The sequence below is a fragment of the Rattus norvegicus genome, chromosome 5 (genome assembly GCF_036323735.1).
Source record: "Rattus norvegicus strain BN/NHsdMcwi chromosome 5, GRCr8, whole genome shotgun sequence".
NCBI classification, from domain to species: Eukaryota; Metazoa; Chordata; class Mammalia; order Rodentia; family Muridae; genus Rattus; species Rattus norvegicus.
In genome coordinates, this window is record NC_086023.1 from 133662860 (window position 1) to 133684198 (window position 21339).

At 50.7% G+C, this 21339-nt stretch overlaps 2 protein-coding genes and 1 long non-coding RNA gene across 7 annotated transcripts; 1 reads left to right on the forward strand and 2 right to left on the reverse strand.

The window, feature by feature from the left end:
* Positions 1 to 1900: 1900 nt before the first annotated feature.
* Positions 1901 to 4624, reverse strand: Foxd2 (forkhead box D2). Its single transcript, NM_001399203.1, has one exon. The coding sequence runs from the start codon at positions 4417 to 4419 to the stop codon at positions 2935 to 2937; it is 1485 nt and encodes a 494-aa protein (NP_001386132.1). The 5' UTR covers positions 4420 to 4624; the 3' UTR covers positions 1901 to 2934.
* Positions 4625 to 4756: 132 nt separating this feature from the next.
* On the forward strand, positions 4757 to 16090 carry LOC108351105 (uncharacterized). Of its 5 annotated transcripts, XR_005504939.2 has the most exons (4): positions 4809 to 5233; positions 5748 to 6241; positions 6844 to 6981; positions 7081 to 11551. It is a non-coding gene; the product is annotated as an uncharacterized LOC108351105 (long non-coding RNA). The 5 variants fall into 5 exon arrangements; XR_010051969.1 differs by having other exon boundaries at positions 5748 to 6981; XR_005504937.2 differs by lacking the exon at positions 5748 to 6241 and having other exon boundaries at positions 4829 to 5233.
* Positions 16091 to 18824: 2734 nt separating this feature from the next.
* Positions 18825 to 20407, reverse strand: Foxe3 (forkhead box E3). The gene has a single exon (NM_134339.2). The coding sequence runs from the start codon at positions 20365 to 20367 to the stop codon at positions 19507 to 19509; it is 861 nt and encodes a 286-aa protein (NP_599166.1). The 5' UTR covers positions 20368 to 20407; the 3' UTR covers positions 18825 to 19506.
* Positions 20408 to 21339: the final 932 nt, after the last annotated feature.

The window sequence follows — 21339 nt, forward strand, 5'->3', positions numbered from 1 at the left end:
TTCCACTTCCCCTGTAAGTAGCAGTTACAGCCGGATCACCTACCTATCTACCATCCAATATGAATTCTGCCTAACTTTACCTCTTCGAGACAGGGAAAATTTCAACTTTTATTCAAAACTCCAAGCTAATATGTAGAATCTAATATTCCAAACTAATGTCTATAGTTAATATTCATGGCAGAAAGGTCTTTTTTTGACCCAGACCAAACAGATTCCCCAGCATGTGTACGAACACACAAACATGTCCACTGACTTGTGCCAGTCACATACACCCCTCCTCAACTAAAAACAAACAAAACCATACTCATCAAAATCTTTTTAAGTCAGTGAAGCAGCAGGTCAGAGACCATGATTCCAGTACTGGCCAATATTCCTCACTCTAGACTTCTGAACCTGATCTAACTTCTGATCTATTTGACAAGATGGTGGGGAGGCAGCCCACTGCATTCTTATCTCCCTGACTTCCCGGTCTTTCAGAGAAGAGAGAGGGAGACTCTTGGCGTCCTGACAGGAGAACTAGTTCACCATTCACACCTGAGTGAGCCTTGTCTCCCTGGAGACCTTGAGTGAGGAGGAACTCTGACTCTTCAGTCCTTTCCCAGCTCCAGTATTTTCCCCTCTGGCTCCTGCCGCACACCTCTTCCTTAAGCCTTCCTTCTCTGCCAGCTAAGGGATACTAATGAGTTTTGGTCATTTCTTTTGTCCACACCCCCCAAGTTCTTTGCATCTGCGTCTCTGACACATAACTTTCTCCATTATTTGTTTTCAGCCTTTGCCCCGACTGTCAGTTTTCTGCGAAGGCTGAAAGCATTGTTTCGTCCTGCACGTCCACATGCCTCTCCTACAACCTCAGTGGAATATACAGAACAAGGAATAACCATCTTCGCTTCAGCCAAAGTATTACCCTCACCCCCCACCCCTGCCCCATGTTTGCAGATCTGGCTGTTGGGAATCCCAAGCACAAGGCTGAGAGCACAGGGGTCCAGGGTAGTCTTAATCCGACCAGAAGGTGTGTCCTTAGGCAGGAGTTTCTGGCTACGAGCATGGCCCCAGGAAGCCAGCCCTTTGCCCTAGCAGAGGGAACCCCCACTCACTGTTTAGTTGATCATATCCTCTAACCCACTCAAGCTGGGTGAGGGTGAGATTTCTAATTCAGTTTGGAGAGTCCCTAAATAAAGCCTTGCACTGTCAGACATGTGTGGGAGTGGGGGTTCTAAAGGCCCTCCAGGGACAAAAAGAAATGCCCTCTTATTAAAGATGGACAGTGACCGACAGTCATAGCACATATGCATGGACAGACACACATAGAAACAAAAGTTCAAACATGCTTGGAATACACTTCTTACACACACACACACACACACACACACACACACACACACACACACAGCGAACAAACAAAAAACCCAGAGTGGCCAAGACAAATACAAAACCGAACTACCAAAATCTCCATTGAAAGGCCCCTGCACACACAGAAACAGAGAGTCAGATAAAATATGATTCAAGAGACACGGACTTGTACTCAGTAGGCACAGTGCTCCCTCCAGTACTTAGCACTAAAAACTGCCCAGACTACACTAAAATCTATACTAGAAGAAGGTGAGACTTCTAGGGTGTAGTTGAAACAGAATCCCTCTGTCCAGCCCCAGGCTTTTGCCTTTCCTTGTACTAGAATGAAAATGAAAGTGGTCACAGGCTTCCAGAGACCTGGCCCAGTTTGAAGCAAAAGGCCACCCGGCAGTGTATAGAGCCTCCCTCCACCATCTGACTTGCTCAAAGCTTCCTTCACCTATCTAGCTCTTTCTCCCTCTCCCTCTGCTGGGGAGCTTGAAGTCTTCCTGGAGAGCCCCCGACAAGGACAAGGGAGTTCAGGCAAGCAGATTGAGCTGGTCACTGCCGCTAAGTTCACATACATTTATTCAATAGACACCAATGAAGAGGAAGAGGGAGACAGTTTTTTTTTCTTCCACACAGACCATCAGACGATTTCACAGAGTCTCCGCTAAGTGGAGAAGTCTAAATCAATGCACACCAGTGGACAGAGAATGCGGGGGAAGGGGTCAGCCCGCTGTACAGATATTTACACATAACTATAGGACCCGCTGCCAGAGCTCTGTGCCCTTGCCCACCCAATTCCCACCTCTCCAGACCCTCTTCTCCCACCCAATCTCATTGCCTTTAACTACAATAAATATCACAGGGCCTGGGACAGAGAAGAAGGCCCAGAGGACCGCTAGCCCTGGATTGCTGGGCCTATGGACCACGGGAAAAGCCAAAGAGGGCTCCTTAAAAAACAGCCAAACACCAAAGAGAAAACATTTTCCTCGGGGGAATTGGCTTTGCGATTTCTTCAAAGATTGTGGAGACCCCCCGTTTCACTTCTCTTAGCTTCCCGACTGTATAAACCCTGCCTTAGGCTTGGAGGGAACCAGCTTCCTTTAAGAATAGCAAAAGGAACCAAAAAATATGAAATTTTCTCTTAAGCACAAAGCAGATAACAGATGTCTTTAAATTATAATATTGGATAAGCGAGTCTCAAAGTTGAGGAAGGAATGGGGCGGTGGATTTTTCAAGCCATAGGTGATTCTGGCGAGATCCAACAACCGACAGGCGTATCTCTGCCAAAGCCTTCTTCTCCGACTGTGAGAGGCGCAGAGGCAAGAAACAGAGAAGGTTCCTGCTCTCCTTTTTGCTGCTCAAACAGAAAAGGAATCTCCACTTTAAACCTATTGCGTAGGCGAGGGGAGCCCGGAGCCCGCTTCGTCCCAACTGCCGGTGACATTCTGAGCTTGCAGCTGAAGTGCCTGATCACGCGTGACGGCCTAGGTCTGGAGACTCTTCATAAATAGACTCCCTGAATTCCGCTGGGACCGGCCGAGCTCCCCAGAGAGGTTAAGGAGTGAGGGCCTAACTGACCCCGAGCCCCCAGTGCGGTCAAAAGTGGCAGCCACTGAGGCCGGCGACTTTGCTGGCAAACGAGGGCCCTGATGATAGGAGTGAGTCCCCTGGGTGTGAGAGGCGGATATGGCCAGCCACCGGAGTCAGAGCCGGGGCAGTCAGCATAGCCAAGACTTGGGCTTGACCCCCAGGACCTGCGGCTGCCGCGAAAGGAGATCCTGGAGAACCGTCGCCGCTGCCCGGTGGTGCGGCCCCGCCACCACCATGGCCCATGATGTGGTCTATAGAGAAGGAGGGCCTCTGGCCTGCCCCTGCGCCCCCGCCACCCGCACCACCGCCGGCGTCCGTCTTGAGGCCCTGACGCAGGAGCGCAGAGGACAGGGTGGCCGCTGTGCCAGCTGCGGGAGGACTCAGGGACGCGGGGTAGAAAGCCTTGGCGCAACCCAGCTCTGCGCCTAGAAAAGCAGGGAGCCCTGCGGGGCTCGGGCCAGATCCCGGGGCAGGCGCAGGGGCGGGCGCCGAGGTCGCGCTGGCGAATACCGACGCCGTCGGAGGTCCCGGTGGAGGCGCAGCGGCGCGGCCCGGGGGAACTGACAGCTGGCAAGGCGCGGTGGCAGCAAAGGCGAAGGCGTGCGGGTGTGGATGCGGGTGAGGGGCCGGGCCCGGTGGAGGTGCGCCGTAGGCCGGGAGCGCCAGCCCGTAGCCGTAGCCGTAGGCGCCGTAAGCGGCGAAGCCCGAGAGGAAGGCGCCAGGGTCCCCGGCCGCGGCAGCCCCGCCACGCAGTAGCAGCTCCGGGTGAGGATGCGGGTGTGGATGCGGCGGCGGCAGAGGCTGCCGCTTGAAGCGCTTGCGGCGCCGCAGGAAGCTGCCGTTGTCGAACATATCGGCCGACTCCGGGTCGAGCGTCCAGTAGTTGCCCTTGCCCGGGTTGCCCGGCTCGCGGGGGATCTTAACGAAGCAGTCGTTGAGGGAGAGGTTGTGGCGGATGCTGTTCTGCCAGGCGGGGAACTTCTCCCGGTAGTAGGGGAAGCGGCCGCTGATGAACTCGCAGATCTCGCTCAGCGTCAGGCGCTTCTTGGGGCTCTGCAGGATGGCCATGGTGATGAGCGCAATGTACGAATAAGGTGGTTTTACCAGAGGGCTCCGTGTCGCCGCGCCCCCCGACGGCGGCCCGGGTCCCGGCCCCGGCCCCGGCCCCGTTGCGCCTCGGGCTGCCTGCACGCCCGGCCCGGGGCTTCCCGCTGCGGCCGCCGCCCCCCGGGGCCCTAGAGCGCGGGGCTCGCAGTCCGAGCAGCCTCCCGACTCTTCCTCGTCCTCAGCCACGTCCGCCTCGGCTTCCTCCGGGGGAAGCTCGTGGCCGTGCGGGAGCACGTCCCGAGGGGCGCGGGGCCCGGAGCGGGCTGTGAGCTCCCCCCCACCGCTGCCGCCGCCCACCACGTCTATATCTGCGTCGGGCTCGGACAGCGCGGCCGGGGAGCTCTCGGAGGACATGATCTCGCAACAGCAGCTGCCCAGGGTCATGGTGCCGCCGCCGCCTCCGCCGCTCTCCGGCTCCGCTCGGCCCGCGGCTCCGGCTCCACCGTGCTGCCTCTCCGACCAGTGTTTTGCGCGCGGGCGGGGAGGGGGCGGAGGACAGGGAGGGGATGTCCCCTAGCTCCTCAGCGCCCCCTGGTGTTGAGACTCCTGGACTTTCACTGTGCAGGGCGCACCCAACCAGTGCTGCCCCGGGACTAGAAAACCGGGCACCGGAGGAGAGCAGTGAAGCTGCCCGTTACTCGGTCGAATCTGGGCTTCTGGGCCCCTAGAGACATAATTGGGGCTTCGGGTGATTAGTCCCTCCCGCCTGGTGGCAGCCTAAGGCGGAAGAACTGTGGGCCCGGGGCGGAGCTCCCCGGGAAGGGTGGGGCGGGGAAGGAAGGGGGCGGGCAGAGGTCCTCTGCTCCCGGGCCCGGCGGGAACAAACTGCCGCGGTGGCGGGAGCTAAGCTCGCTTGGCTGGAGGCGGGTCATCCTTCTTCTCGCAGCTCCCGCAACCCGGTGGCTCCCTGGACCCACCACCTTCAGTGCGCTCAGTTGCTGGGACTCAAGGCTTATGCCAGTGCAGCTGCAGCTGGTGGTGGCAGTGGCTAGAAACCTTCTCTCCTCCTCTCCCCAAGGCGGCGCCCGGGCCACCCGGGCCGAAGCGCGGATGGATCGCGAGTGAACCGAGCCGCCCAGACCGACGCCACGGACAAGAACCTACTGGAGGCCAAGCGGGTTCCGGCCGGCTAGAGGAGAGTGTGATCCGGAGGAACAAACTGGAACAAACTTGGCTCCCGCAGATGCTACTCAGAGAGGTGAGAAACGTCTGCGGTGGTTCTCTCCTTTCCCTCCAAGGCTCCAGCCCTGCCACTGTCCCCGGGAACACGTCTGCTCCTACTCCCCTTAGTGATTTGTCTCCGCAGATGCCGCATTCTCCGTGCGCCTACAGGTCCTTAGCTTAGGTTTGCAGGGTCGATTTTTATTTATTTATTTATTTATTTATTTATTTATTTATTTATTTATTTATTTATTTATTTTTGTCTCAGCATCTCAATCTCTGTAATTGTCTCTTGACACCCCCCCCAGTGCATTTCCTGCGGAAATTGCGTTTTCCTGGATGTTTGTTCCTAAATCTAACAACCCTGCTCTTAATTTCTGGATTTAGAGAACTTACAACAGAACTCCCCTGAAGAAACTTAACCTCAGTCCTGGACCAGTGTTGCCTTTTTATCTGGGGACCTTCTCCACAGAAAGTTGGTCCAATATGCTATTTCTACTAACCGGATTCCTGCCCATCTTCTTAGTCCTTCTTCCCTTCTTTCCCTCTAGGACCCAGAAACAAGTCGCTCCATTTCATACTGAACCCATTTCAGCCTCTTGAGTCTGGAAGGGACAGGCTAAGGAACTGGACAGACGGCTGACTGTTGCCTCAACAGCGCCGCACAGTGGCCAAGGCTCCAGCATAGGAGGTCTCAGTACCTGCTGTGTCCCATAGTCCCAAACCTCTGTCACCCTTTGTTAGGTAACTTCCTTTCAGAGCCCTACTTTCCTGGTAGGCGCGATTAAGAGCAGGGCCAGAGGACTTAAACTGCTGGGATCCAAACTTTGGTTTCACCAGTTACCAGCTGTCTCACCTGGCTAATTTTAACCTTTTTGCCTGTCTCTTCCTCTAAAATAAAATTTAAAACACCTACCTCAAGGCTGACATGATTGTAAGCCCTTCCATAAGTAAGTAACTTCAGCATTCAGAATGCTGCGGCAAGAGGTTTGCTTCAAGTTCCAGGCCAGTCTGAGCTACAGATGAAACTCTGACTCAGAATTAAGTAAGTAAATAAAATAAGATGAATTTACCTTGTGACCAATTAAAGGCAGCCATTAATAGGCCACTGATTAGGTAGACTCTAGGTGCCCTATTCTCGGGGAGAGAAGGTGGCTCCCACCTGGTAGCACCACAGTAACATCTCTAGACAGTGTGCTGGAATGTGTGCATGCTTGTACACTCACACACAAACACCCAGAGGATGAGGGAAGAGAGGGAGGGAGGGAGGGAGGGAGGGAGAGAGAGAGAGAGAGAGAGAGAGAGAGAGAGAGAGAGAGAGAGAGCTCTGAGTAAGGTTATGAGAAGGAAATTTGCTTAATGTAAGCAAAATATGTATAAGGGTGGGTGAACCCCTTTATCTAACAGCAGCCTTCACGATGAAGGCAGGGATTTACCAAACCCCCTCTGGGACCTCTGACCAAGGGGACCCACTTAGTGTGCTGGGTCTGCATAAACCAAGTATCCCTGGGAAAGAGAATAGGTCCAGCACTCAAAACAGGGACAGTAAATTGGATAGTCTAGTGGCCCTGGAGGTGGAATGTTCTGGCCACCACAGCCATACTTCAAGTTTGCTTTGCTTAATGGAGTAACCCTCTCTCCCACAAGATTCCACTCAGATACTCCACACCACCAACCACATCCTTACCCCTACCCAGCTCTCTGCTAGTGTCCCGGGAAGTAAAGAGGAGAACAGCATTGGCATCTTCAGATCTGTTTCACCTTCACTTCAAAACCGGCAAACCTGTGAGTAATCTCCTGCTTTCCCGGTGCCCTCCTGATATTGCAGGCTCCAGCTCCGTGTTCAGCCTCTGGGGAGGACTGACTAAAGCGTTTGTCTCTCAGATCTCCTTTAAGGCTCCACGAAAAACAGGGCCAGCCCTTGCTGCCCTTCGCTGCATCCTACAGCCCATTCGCTGAGACTGAAGCTCCGCTGGAAAAAGCAGTCAAGAAGCCCCGGCTTCTATTCTTTGGGGCCATTAGTGAGGCATGTCCTTCAGGGATCATCCAAACTTAACACCAACAAGAATGGAAAGAAAGGGCCAGGGCAGGATATCGCTTGCCAGGTTTTTGAGGTGTTCTACGTTATACCCCACCCGTCCCAGAACTCTTCTCTTTACCCAAATAACTGCTCTCCGGGACCCTCCCCTCGCCTAGGGGGAGCTGGTCTTTGCTTAAGGCCCAGCAGCCTCCGTCTGTCTCACTGCTTAGCCACCCAGCTTGAGCAGCCTGGAACAATTGAGAAGATGCTCCAAGGAGACGGTGTGTCTATGCAGGGTCTTACATCCCAAAATGTTTTTATAACTGGCCAGGAGTTGTGTCTATTGTGAAGTATGTGTGGTTCCTACTTGCTTCCAAGCCATCTACCTCTCCAGCTTCTCTTAAGAAAGAGCCCCACAGAGAAGCCATTTTTATGGATCTGGGAAAGAAAAGCTCTCCCGGGATCATATGGCTATGTTTAAGTCAGCGGCAAAACTGCTAAGGTACTGAGCTGCTGACGCAGAAGTTTGTCCCTTGACTCAGAAGAACATAGCCTGAAGTCTTAGAATCTGGAGCTCAAAGAGCAGCCTGGCAGGCCCCAGGCACTTCTAGGCCGTGGAAAGAGGGAGGAGCTAAGCAGAGCATACCGTGTTCATGCACTTTTACAAATTCGTTTACCAACAGGCTAACCTTGGAGAAAGCTGCAGAGCCAATGCCAGCCCCCTCCCCTGCTCCAAGAGGCCACAGCCCCGTTTTGAGATTAAAAACAAAAAAACAACAAACAACAACAACAACAACAACAAACAAAACAAAACAAAACAAAACAAAACCACGGCTGCAGCTGCTACAACTCCCATCTCTAAACCTGCTTTGGAATCTAAGCTTCCCTTGGCTGGATTTGAAGGTAGAGACTTGATTTTGTGCCCACAAAGGTGGGCGTAAGGTGACTGGGATTCCAGTGTGTGCACCATCATTTCAGCAGCCCAAGCCCAGCAGCCTCTGCTCTATCCCACAGCTAGGATGACACCCTTTTCCTCTGGTTTCATCAATGTTGGCCAAGGACCTCTCTATTCTCAAAGTAGTGGGAGTCTTGCTTAAGCACCTACAACCTACTTGGCGGCGGCGGCGGCGGCGGCGGCAGCGGCGGTTAGGACCAGAATAAGCTATGGATCCCGTTCGTGGGAAGAGGGTTGCAAGCTCAAGAGAGGATAAAAGCATCACCACCCCCAAACCGCGGAGCGGAAGCGCCTGCTTAACATACCCGAAAGGCCAGGCTTCGCAAGCGCATGCAGGAGAGCTGAAGTTCGGCAGAGTAAGTGAGGACAATTCCAGCGCTGAAGCGAGCGCTCCAATTCTACACTTTCCCTTGTGGATTCTATGGACCCTAGGTCCAAGGGTCTGTTTGTCTGTCTGAGTGTGTATTTTTTCCTTCGCTTAACTTGCTCAGTGTGATCAAGAATGCCCCAGAGCGGCAGTCTTTTTACGCATTTCCCCTACCGACCTCACTTGGTGTTCACTGGGTCCGGGTGACCTGAGACTTCCCTGGAATGCTGTCTGTTCAAACTTAAAGTTTTCCTCTAGAACCTGCGGGAGCAGAGACCTGGTCTGGGACTGGCCGACTGACCCCAGAGGGAACGGCTGTGTGTTAGTGTGCAGATCTAGGGCGGAGCGATAAGAGTCTGGGAGACAGAGGAGTGTGGAAAGCTACGAAGCTGCCATAGAACCTGGTGGGCACGGGCCACGACCTCCTTCGTACCGATCTCACACTGATTCTAGAAGAGCTTCGCTCTGAGAATAGACCGCTCTTCTAAGTGTCCTAAATTGGGGTAGGGTTAAGGGGACTGTGCCTAGCCTTAGGGACTCAGTTACCCTATGCATCGTCACATTTCACTTTTCCCAATGATTGGTGAAGTTGTAGGTCCTCGGATGGGCAGAGAAATGCTGCAGAATTCTCAGGCTCGTGGGGTACATGCGGAGACTCTTAAACCTAGAGGAAGCTGAATAAGGAACCAGCCAGAGCCGGGGCCAAGCTGCTCAGTTGCTGTGAGTGGATTCCTGGAGAACAGCGACCTCTGGAGGACCGTCGCATCCACGAAAAGCCAGGAACAACACACTTGGCTGAGTCCAAATCGCCATCTTTCCACCCCACTCCTACACACTTCTTTGGCACTCATCCAGAAACTTAGGACTCCACTCTTCGCTCATCTTGGCTGCCTTTCCCTCTGAAGCCTCCTCGGAGAAGCCTTCCCAAAGTCAAGTCCGTCCTCCCTCTCTGCAATGAGCTTCTCAAAACCTAACATCTGGACCCTCAACTCGTGCTCTGCTCACTACTGAGAAATCCACCTGCTTTCTGCCCCACCCATTTTCAAAGAGACCGTTAATTCACTCCACACCCGCCCTTTGTGAGCCATGCTAGGTGTGTGTGTGTGTGTGTGTGTGTGTGTGTGTGTGTGTGTGTGTGTGTGTGTTGTTGTTGTTGTTGTTTGGTTTCCCTTTCTTTCTCTCTCCCCCTCTCTCCCTCCCTCTTACCCTTCCTCTTTCCCTCCTGTCTTGGTAAAGGAACACTGAGGTCTAAAACTGGACAATGAATTTTTCTTTTTTTTTGAATAGATAATATGTTTATTACTGTGAGGTAACGTGTACTTATTAGAATGCTAAAAAATAATTCCATATGCTCCCAAAGTGATGTGTTTTTTCAGAGGTGAAGAGAGCATCTAACTTTATTTCTCTGTGGGTGAAAAAAACCCCATAACCAGACTTTTTTAAAGCAGTGATCTCTCTGGAGTCTATGGACCTGCGTCCACAGCGCATTTAGAGGCAGGTTCTTTGAACGTTTCCCTGTGGGCCTGTGAGTTGTGTTAATTTCAGCATCCTCAGCAATTTTTGATAGGTCCTGCTCCAGCGGTCTGTCACAGACTGCATTGTGTTTTGAGTTTCCCTGTGGACTGTGGGTTTTTCAAAACTCATTTCTCACGTGGGGAAGTGGAAACACAGAGGTGAATGCATTTCCTGAGAGTCGCACAGCAGATAGGCAGTAGAAGTGGGGACTGGAGGTTTAATACCACACTTCCCAGGGCAGTGTTCTCTTTGTCTCTCCTGAAGGAGAAGCATGTAATGTGTGGAAGGGGTCATTCTGGTGGGGGCTCAGAGAGGGGGTTGGGGCGAAGAAAATAGGAAATGAAGAGGGAACTGGGGAGGGGCTCACTGCTCCAGGATGGTACCATAAAGAAAGCAGACAAGGAGGCTGTGCTGTGTCTCAGACAGAAGTAACTGTGGTGGGTGTGAGCTCCCATTACTGAAGTAGAGACTAGACGACCCCTGAACTAGTGTCTTAGTGACCTAAGGTAAAGCAGGAAGGGCTCGCTCAGGTCATCACCTTATCCTCCTCCTGTAACTCTCAGAAGACGATCTCGAAGGTCTCCACTGTCTTGCTTGTAAAATCAGAAATTTGGGCTTTGGACTAGGACCAAAGAAATTTCTAGCTAATCATCTCAGGGGCTCCTGAGAAGTTTGAAAAACTCTGTACAGAGTCAAGTTGTCTCTGGGAAATAAAAAGAAGTGGCTATCCAAAGATCCAGTACGTAGGAGTGTGGTCTCCTACCAAGAGATGAGTGGAATTTACTTCTATTTCCTGCTTAAGTGCCTGCACGTGGCTGTGAGGTATGTTCAAGTTCTCCTTGTGGCACTGACTGTAAGGGCTAGAAACAATATAAATGCCCAGCAGTGAGAAGATGGGGGAGAGTAAGTAATAGTAACAGGCCCTAGAACAGAAGAGCATGTAGTGTGAAACAGAATAAAGACGTCCACGCAGTAGTCTAAAAGGTGCTCCAGGGTACACTGTTAAGTGAAAAGGATTGTGGAGCAGTAATAACATTTGTGTCTCCAACTGTCGTAGGTTTTGTTCATTTGTTTGTTTCTTTTTTTTTTTTTCCGGAGCTGGGGACCGAACCCAGGGCCTTGCGCTTGCTAGGCAAGCGCTCTACCACTGAGCTAAATCCCCAACCCCTGTTTGTTTCATTTTTAAGACAGGGTCTTGCTATGTGGCCTTAACTGTCTTACAGCTTGCTATGTAGATCAGGCTAGCCTCACAAAGATCCACCTGCTTCTGCATTTGGTGTGCTGAGATTAAAGGTGTATGCCACCAACCCTAACTGTGGTGTTTTTTTCCTTTGAGGATAATATATGTGCATTGGTTTGTGTATACAACCGAAATACCTGTCAAGCACTCCCCAGCTGAGCGTCTTCCTAGCCCCAAGGAGGACTTTCCATGAAATGCCTTTTAAAGACAAATGGATATATTACACATCCAGCAACAAAATAAAACAGTTTAAAGGGATAATTGGATCATGCTAATCAATGAGGCGTGTGTGCAGAACATGAGAATGATAAAGCCATGAGTGAGTGTTGGGTATTTCCCATGGGACTCCAACCTGAAAATATAGTTGGTCAGCTGTGTGTCTTGATAGCTAGGTCTAGTGGGTGACAGTGACTGTCCAGTGACATCAGGCAGGGACACAGGCAGGTCTAACTCGACTGGGAATCTGTGCTTCCCTTCTTTAGCTCTTTCTTCTCTTGGTCTCAACAGCATTGAAAGTTGTCTCTCTTTTTTTCCATCCAATTTTCTAGGCTACAGATTCCAGTGGATGGCTTCATAGGAACCAGAGCAACTGTTCTCCCTCTCTCTCTCTCCCTCTCCCTCTCCCTCTCCCTCTCCCTGTCTCTCTGTCTCCCCCTTCCCTCGCTCCTTCCCTCCCTCCCCCTTTCCCCCATTCCCAAGCCTCAACCCAGAGCCAAGATCCTCCTCTATAGCCAAGCTCCTCCAGGAAGTCTTAGTCATCCTGAGTCTCTCCCAGCTCAGAAACGATGACTGCCTGTGGTGAGGGCTGTGTTTTCCTCAAGTAAGGCCCGGGCCTTTTTCCTCAAGTCTCCTCGACCCTTGAGGAGGAGAGGTAGCCCAAGCTAAAGCCTTAACATGTCCACCTCAGGCTGCCTCATGAGGAAGGCAGTAGAGCAGAAAAGACAGGAGTCATGTTTTTTAGGAGTTGGTTCTCTCTTTCTACCACAGGGTCCCAGGGATGCAGCTCAGGTCATCACACTTGGTGGCACGTGCTTTTAGCCAGTGAGCCCTATCATCAGCCCCCCTTTTGTTTGACATAGGTCAGAAAGCACTCACCCGCCAGTTACAGAGGTCATCATACCATAACATAAAGAACTAGGCATGTTCTTCCTGTTGTCACGGGAGGCTCGGCTAAGGCCAAGACGAGTGAGCGACCAGGTTTCCTCGCAGCTCCCTCACGGCGTAAAACAACTGACACACTGTATGGCTGTCGGCCAGAGTCTGTAAGTTGAGACAGAATTTGATTTGTCTCTGAGCTCTCATTGCCCGATCTAAGAGGTTAGGGGAATTAAGAATGGCTATGAAACTATAGAAGGGGAAAGGCTCTGGGCTGGGCGTGTGGCCTGTGAAGTCTCATGTTTTCTGCCTCAGCCTCATATCTCTTTTTAGATTCCCTCTTACAGTGTAAGGTGTTTCTCTGCGCCTAGAACTACACCTCCCGATCCCATTCCTAGTTCCCTTGCAGTGGAACAGCTACCAAGCACTGCCAAGAAGAAGTGGAGAGGAGATTGGAGATCTGGGAGGGATTCTCAGAGAATGTGGGAACTATAGCCAGTTTCCTATTCCACACCAAACAAGTGGGTTTCTGACTGGAACAAGGACTTGGTCCCCACCAGGCTGCCATGTCATTCAAGGGAACCCTGGCTTCAGTCCAGGGAGTTCCTTCATTTGCTTCAAATAAGTACATACAACATGGCCAACAGGTGGCACTGTTGTCCCCACAGACTTGATGAGGAAGAGGAAAGAGACCAGCAGAGGAGGCAGTCTAGATAGAGGGGGAGGAAATTGAAAATGAGTCAAGAAAAGAGAAATATAAAACCTATCACTTGGCTTGAAATGACACCTGGGACCAGGTTGCAGGGTTGGGACTTAGGGTGAACCAAGGAATGCTACTTGTAGCTGGGACCTTCCATCTAAACTTTCATCTACTCAGTTCTTCCTCAGGCAGGAGATTGGCTTCCCTCCCTCCTCCCTACCTCCCTTCTTCCCTCTCTCACTGAGACGGGATGGGATTTCTCTGTATAGTTTTGGCTGGCCTAGGACTCACTATGTAAACCAAGCTAGCCTTGAACTCGGGGATCTACTGCCTTTGCTGGGATTAAAGGCATGAGCCACCACACCCAATGTTATTGGGCTTTCATAACCTCATAAAGTAGATTGAGTTGGGATACCTTCTCTAGAAAATAGTTTTTAAAGATGTATTTATTTATGTATATGAGTTCTGTGTCTTTCTGTACGTCCCATGTCAGAAGATGACAGCAATCCCATAACAGATGGTTGTGAGCTACCATGTGGTTGCTGGGAATTGAACTCAGGACCTCTGGAAGAGCAGTCTGTGCTCTTAACCACTGAGTCATCTCTACAGCCCTGAAAATGGCTTTCTTAATGGTTTGACAGCATTTACAGGTAAACCAGCCTCAGGGTCCTCTGTGGGAGCAGTTGAGGAACTGACTCGGAAGGGTTTTTTTCTTCTGTGCTCATAGATGTGCTCAGAGCCTAGCACCCCCTAATTCAGTCACTCTAGACCTTGGTCAATGGTTGGTTCTTTCTGTAGCTTTGTACATCTGCTCTCCTCCTCCTTCGAGAAGCACTGTTTTCTGCAATATCCCTTTGAGTGGTTTCCCTGACTCACCTCAGGTCTCCTCTAATACCATTCACGTAGTTTGAGACTACAGAGATTCTTCTGAGCATAAGTTTGGTTACACTCACAGATTTAAAAGTCCATATTTTTAAATGTATGGTTTTCAATTTGTATATTTATAAGTAGTCTGTGATATTAACTCTCTTTTAGCCTAAGAGTTATTTATTTAAATGTGCTTTCTATTGCATTGTAAGTCATAGGGTTCTCTTCCCTTAAAAGTTAAAGTATTAACCCATATATCTTGCAAAGTCTTCCCTGTCCCTATTATCATCTCCCAAAGAGGTTCTTCACATGATCTTATATAAACCAGGCACACTAGATAAAGGCTGTCCATTTTGTTCATTATTCTTTCTTAGGTAAATCCCAGTTACATAATGTTGACTTCTTTCTTGACCTGGATCTATAGGCCCTCAAACTAACTTAGCACCATCCTAAGTCCAAAGCCCCCCTTCCCCACATCCTAAGTCCTCCTACATCAGGAAGCAGATCTACCTGAATACCTTTCCTCCAAGCTCTTTCTCAAATGAACAACATGGGTCAGTGTGTAAAGGGCTTGCCATACAAACCAGATAATCTGTTTGATCCCCAAAACCTATGAGGGAAGGAAAAATTGGCTTCCAAAAAAAGTCTTCATTTGATGTCCACATGCATGCCAAGGCTTATGAACACATCATGATACACACATGAGAGCACACATATCACACAATAATAATAAAGAATCTCTGGCTAGAAAGCTGGCACAGCAGTTAGGAGCATTGACTGCTTTTCCAAGGTCTTCAGGTCAATTCCCAACAACCACATGGTGGCTCACAACCATCTGTAATGGGATCCAATGCCCTCTCTTAGTGTGTCTGAAGACAGTGACAGAGTACTCAAATGTGTGAAATAAATAAATTTTTTAAAAAAATAATTCTCAATAGTTCATCTTCTTAGCCAAACACTTACCCGCATGCTGTGATACTGTCCCGGCTTCCCAGGAGGTAGCATATACTAAACTGAGAATGCTCCTCCCATTCTCTCTTTCCCTACACCCTCCCCCAGTGAAAGTCTACAGAAACACAGCTTTGACTCAACTCTTTCACTGTCAAAGTGCATATTTATCTTCTCATGTTAAAATAATCATCTTAATTTCAGATGTGTAGTTTCCAAAACAATTTACCTCTACTGGAGCAAGGAAATAAACAAAGAAAAAGGAAGATATAGAATCCAGGAAGCAGAAGACGTAACGCAGGACAGAGATGAAGGGATGGTGAAAGAAATTCCAGAGTGACATCTGTACAGCAGACATGGAGAACCACCAGACCAGACTAGAGCCAGAGGACAGAGAAAGCTGCGAGAGTTGCCCCCAGGAGAGCAGACATGGAGCAAAAACAGTGCTGAATTTTCTTAGACAGTCGGTCTTATGAAAAATTGTCCTGTTGGAAAGGGAGGGAAATTTTAGCAGTACATAGAGGCTGAACAAATGAAAACAAAAAGACGTAGTTAGGTAAAGGAAAAAAATTAAAAATTGAACACACAAAAGTCAAGAGCATTGTACACTTGTGATTTATCAGATAACAAACTGCGTACAGTAAACAAAGTAGCAATGTAAACGTTATTATAAAAGTGAATTTAACCTAAAGTTAGTGATTTTTGATAATCAGGTGTCATATCAGAAAGCTAATCATTAGAGCTGAGGGTGCATTTTTTAGTGATAGAGCGCTTGATTGACATGTTCAAGGCATGGGTTTGATCCCCAGGCATTGCAAAAACAAAAGGAAAGAAAGAGGAAGAAAAACACCTCACTCGTTACTGTTTCAAGAAAGAATATAAACATGGGAATGTATTCCAAAATAAGCAAATGAGAACTGTGTTTGCAGAACCGCACAGGAGTTGGGGCTTGCAGGGCTAGATGCAGAACTTTGAGAAACAGTGCAAGGCCTCAGTCACGAGCTTTGGATTGCTGTCTGGCTAGTGTGTGTACTTATTCCAATTGAACAAAAATTTCAAGACCTTAAGATGTAGCTCAGAGGTACGGTACTTGACTGGGATGTACAAGGCTGTGGTTTCAATCCCTAGTACCAATAAAATGAACATTAAAATGTGCCTTCAGAATAAAATTACTTCTGATTTTCTTTTTCTTTTTTTAATATATATATATTTATTTATATATATATTTAGGGCTGGAGAAATGGTTCAGCAGTTGAGAGTGCTGACTGCTCTTCCAGAGGTCCTGAGTTCAATTCCCAGCAACCACATGGTGGCTCACAACCATGTATAATGGGATCTGATGCCCTCTTCTGGTGTGTTTGAAGACAGTGACAGTGTACTCACATACATTAAATAAATAAATAAATAAATAAATAAATAAATAAATAATTTTTAAAAATGTACATGTATGAGTGCTTTGCCTGCGTGCATGTATGTAAGCAGGCCACATGCATTTTTTGTGCTAAAAAGGTTAGAATAGGGCATCAGATCCTTGGAACTAGAGTATCAATGATTGTGCACCACATGGGTGCTGGAAGTGGAATCCAGGTCCTGTTCAAGAGCATGAAGTGTACTTGATTGGTGAGCTATCACTCTAGCTCCAATTTCTGATATTTTTCTTTTAATTTCCCTGTATGAGTGTTTTGCCTGCATGCATGTCTGTGCACCGTGTACATGCCTGGTGCCCAAGGAAGCCAGAAGAGGGCATCAGATGCCCTTTGAACTGGGGTTACAGACAGTTGTGTGCCACCACCACGTTGGTGCTTAGAATTGAACCTGAGTTCTCTGGAAGAGCAGACAGTGCTCTTAGTCACTAAGCCATCATCTCTCCAGGCCCATTTACATCGTTGAGACAGGGTTTCCCAGTGAAAATGGAGCTCCAGTCTCAGCTAGGCTGACTGACCAGTGAAGCCCCAGGATCTACCTGTCAGCTTCGTAGTGCTGGGGTGACACACAAAAGCTAACAAACGATGCTAGTGATTCCAGCTCAGGTCACATGCTTGCACAGCGAGCCCCTTGGCTGACGAGCCATCTCTCCAGCCCATCCCCAGGGCGTTTTAACAGGAGAGCCAGGTTACCTTCTGGTTTTTCAACATCTGCCAAAATGTCAAAAGATTTAGGGCACTATTTGACCTATTGCTTTTCAGACTCTAAAGTCTCTGGAGACATACACAACTTTTCTTGTTTGTATCTCTATTGGGCACAGAATGTGCTTGATGCCATTGAATAAAGGCCCTGTCTCAAACAAACAAACAAACAAAAAGTAGAAAAAGGAAAAAGAAACTGAAAATAAGTTTGGGTTCCCAGTCTTACACTGCTCTGGCTAGCTTTTCCCAGAGTGTCCTCTAATCCTGACTGAGATGTCTGGCTCTGACGAGAATGGAATTGAGAGCTGAAGATCCGCTTTGGTCTTCAGGGTGGCAAGTGGGTTCTTCCCTTCCCTGGGAATGTCCTAAATTGAGAAGACATTTGTGTACAGATGCTTGGAGGCAGGAAGCTGGGCAGCCGAACCATTTGAAGCAGAAGAAAATTTGCATTTTGGTCTTTGTGGCTCCCTTCCCAGAGAACAGAGGCGGGATTTCCTGCTGCCTGCTGGGTCCAGGTGGGCCAGTTTTCTCAAATGGGAAGCAGAAAAACTGCCTCCGTCTCCACCTCGTTCTCTTTCTTATGCCCCCACAAGTCACCTTGAGAACGGCAAAGAACAACGGACAAGAAAGTATTGGCAATTTATTCATTATTCACTGAAGCAGACACTGTATTAGGCATTGAGCAATTCGGTTGTTCAGCCAGCCAGTCCACAGATGCTAAGGGCTGCTACGCACCAGGCAAAGTGAAGCTGACCCTGTTCAAAGCAGCTAATAGGAGAAGGCATTTGTTATATCACCATCCTACCTCCAAAGAGGACTTTCTGCCTTCTCAGATTCCCCCACCTTTCTTCTCTGAGAAGCTCCTTGTCCACCCTCACCTTCCATTGCCTCCCTGATGATTCAAACACTGATATCTAGGAGAGGAACATCGGGCACATCCATGAGACCGTCAATCACTTGGGCTTCCAACATGACTGTTACCCTCTCCCCTGCTCTTCCCTACCCCGAGTTAAGATCAACTAGATTGGGAGCCCTGGAGCTGGAGCAGGAATCTTGGGAAAGCTCAGCTTTTGGGTTAGCACCAAAGACTGGGATAAGGTCACAGACCAAGTCTGGGGGCAGCGACGTTGGTGCCCTGTCCTTGGTGCTGGGCACATCAAGAATCAATTCAGTCAATGCGGCTGGCCCTCTCATAATCCAGCAGGGGACACAAAATGAAGCTCAGACTGGGAAAGTGGCCTATGACTTAGCCTCACCCCTTAGAGCAGAGAGTTTTATCTTTTAGGCTGAGCCCCCAGTTGGAGCCCATTGTTTCTTCTCCATCCTGGTATGCCCTTATCGTTCGAGGATTCTGTCTGATGATTCGGTAAGTCCGGCAGTGGGGGCTGAAATCCTGCATTTCCAGCAAGAATCCAAGTGATAAGGCTCTGTGGACCTCATTTTGAGGAACGGACATTTCTCTTTGCTGAGACATGATGATTGGATCAATGCTAATTAATGCCAATTATACTGTGGTACCGGAAATGGTCTCAAAGGTCAGGCAACCTGCCTTCTAAGTGCACTCAACCCACCCCATTTCATCTCTGCATCTATGAGATGCAGGTGGCAGATTTTGACCAGGCCGACTATGTGCACAGCTATGTGGAATCACTCCTTGATGCTACTTCAGCAGAATTTGCCTAATGACTCAGAAGGAGATTCATCCCACATGGAATCCCGTGAGGCAAACGTCACCCACCATCCTTCCCAGCAACTCCCCAAGTTCCCAGCCAACACAACAAACCCAGAGAAAGGTTTCTTCGTTTTTCTTTTTAATTAAACTAGCTTTGATTGAAAAATAACAATAACCAGATAAGTTCTGTGCTTTCCATGGGATGGGACAGCCACAGACGCCCGTTAATTTCCCCTTCAGTCAGAAGATCCTGGTACTGTGTAACCTAGTCTGAAGAACTGTCCTCAGAACCAGGAGCAGAGCCTCAAATGAGTCTGTGGAGGGGCGGGGCTCGGAAAGAAAACAAGTGCAGACAGGTAAAGCTGGGGCAGGAGACAAATTTGTCATAATTATCAGAAAATGGAGAAAGAGGTGTAAGAAGTAGTGAACCCAGAAGTCTGACCTCTGACATACTGGCAAACATCAGAGATGGAGGAGGTGCCCTGGGTGGAAAGCTTCCACTGACTGGAACTCACCGGGACACATTTGGGGCTGAAGTCCCCATTTTGATCGTCCAGTTCCAGAGCACGGGACATGGCAGTGCGAGACTGCATAGGTGGGTACACAAGTAGAGGGAGGAATGAAGGCCTCAAATTAGAGAGGGCGCTTCAGACTAGTGGTGAGACGGTCAGAGTCTCTCCAGGCATGGAGAAGGGTAGGGAAGGTTTAGCCTCCTGTAAGGCTCAGGGACCCAGCGGATCACACCACGCTGCGGGCGGGCAGCACCACAGACAAGCTCCGCCAGGGTCTCCCTCAGAAGAGAGGCTCACAGGTAGCGCTCCAGCCCGGGCGGGAAGCCCGGCTGTCTCAGGTAGGCTTCTCCGGCGCCGAGTGGCCCCAGCGCGCCAGCCGATCCTGCCAAGGCCAGGAGAGGCTCCGCCGGCAACGGCGCGGGCAGCCCCAGGCGCTCGGGCGCGGGCGAGTAGAGCGGCGGCGAGGCTGCGGCGGCGCAGGGCGGGAAGGAGGCGTCGGGCGCGGCGCAGCAAGGCGGCTCGGGCGCCAAGGGTCCTGGCGGCTCGGTTTGCAAGCCCAGCAGGCTGTCCAGGCGGAAGAGGCGCGCGGGCGGTGCGGGCGCAGGTGCAGGTGCGGGCGGGAAGGGCGCGTAGGGAAAGGGCGGTGGCGGCGGCGCGGGCAGCTCGGTGCGCTTAAAGCGCTTGCGGCGCCGCAGGAAGCTGCCGTTGTCGAACATGTCGGCGGCCGCGGGATCGAGCGTCCAGTAGTTGCCCTTGCCCGGATTGCCCGGCTCGCGCGGCACCTTGACGAAGCAGTCGTTGAGGGTGAGGTTGTGGCGGATGCTGTTCTGCCACTTGCGCGGGCTGTCGCGGTAGAAGGCGAAGCGCTCGGTGATGAAGCGGTAGATGGCTGCCAGCGTGAGACGACGGCCCGGAGCGTGCGCCAGGGCCATAGCGATAAGAGCGATGTACGAGTAAGGCGGCTTCCCACGCTGTAGCGGCCGCCGACGTCGCCTCCCAGGGCCCGGCGCGGCCGGGGGCTCGGAGTCCCCACCGCCCACCACCTCCTCTGGTTCGCGCCCGGGCTCGTCTCCGGCCAGCGATGGAGGCTGCGGCCCCGACGGCGAGACCGAGGGCAGGGTCGGAAAGCCGGAGAAAGCGACGTGCGCATCCATGTGCTAGGATCTAGGGATGCGGAGCCCCTGCCCGCGCCCCGGAGAGCAGGGGTCGCAGGTTCGCCTTATATGGACACACACACCCCCACCTCCCAAGGAGAGGGCTCAGACCTGCCCTCTAATTTGTTTTCCCAGCCCCCTTCCTGAGCTGGCAGCCCACCTCTGTTTCTCCCCCTCACTTGGTCTGGTCCCTCTGGGTCAATTTTTTTCAGACCCTCCCTCATCCCTGAGTTAGTCTCGGGCCCCATCCCCATCCCGTGGTATTTTGTTGCTCAGCTCCCATTACTCCCGCCTCTTTGGGTCAACCCCAATCACAAATCCACCCATTCAGCACAGTCTACTGCCCTCTCCCCATTTTGTGCCTTCTAGAGGTCAGATCCCCTTTAACCTCCCCTACCTTCTAGTCCCTTTCCAACAGTCTTTGCTAGCCCTCAGCGTCCTATGTAGCTGCTCAGGGAAGCATTAAGCTCCTTTGGACAGTAGAGAATCATAGACCAGGTGATACAGGATAGCGCAGAACCAGGCTGCCTTTGTTGCAGGGAAAGATTTTTGGAAGCCCTAACTCCTTTCCCTGCTGCACACCCTTCGTCCTTATCCATCCCTGACTCCAAGCCTTGTGAACTTGTTTTGAACGTATATGATGGCAAAACGTACTCCAATTGCTTTAAAAAGAAGAGCCCCCAAAAAGGTGCATACCCCCAAACGCTTCTACTGAAGGAAGGGCTAAACAAGCTGCTTTCTGATGTAGACACTGTTTCTGGGTGGAGAGATGGGAGAGTTTTGGTTAAAATGTCATCCTCTGCCACCACACAGAGGGAGCCAAGGGGTGAGAAGCCTTGTCTTGAAGCTGGCAGAGTGGCAAGATGAAGGGAGGCAGAGGCAGAGGCAGAGGCAGAGGCAGAGGCAGAGGCAGAGGCAGAGGCAGAGGCAGAGGGAGAACACAGAGCACAGAGACAAGAGAAGGAAGGGCTT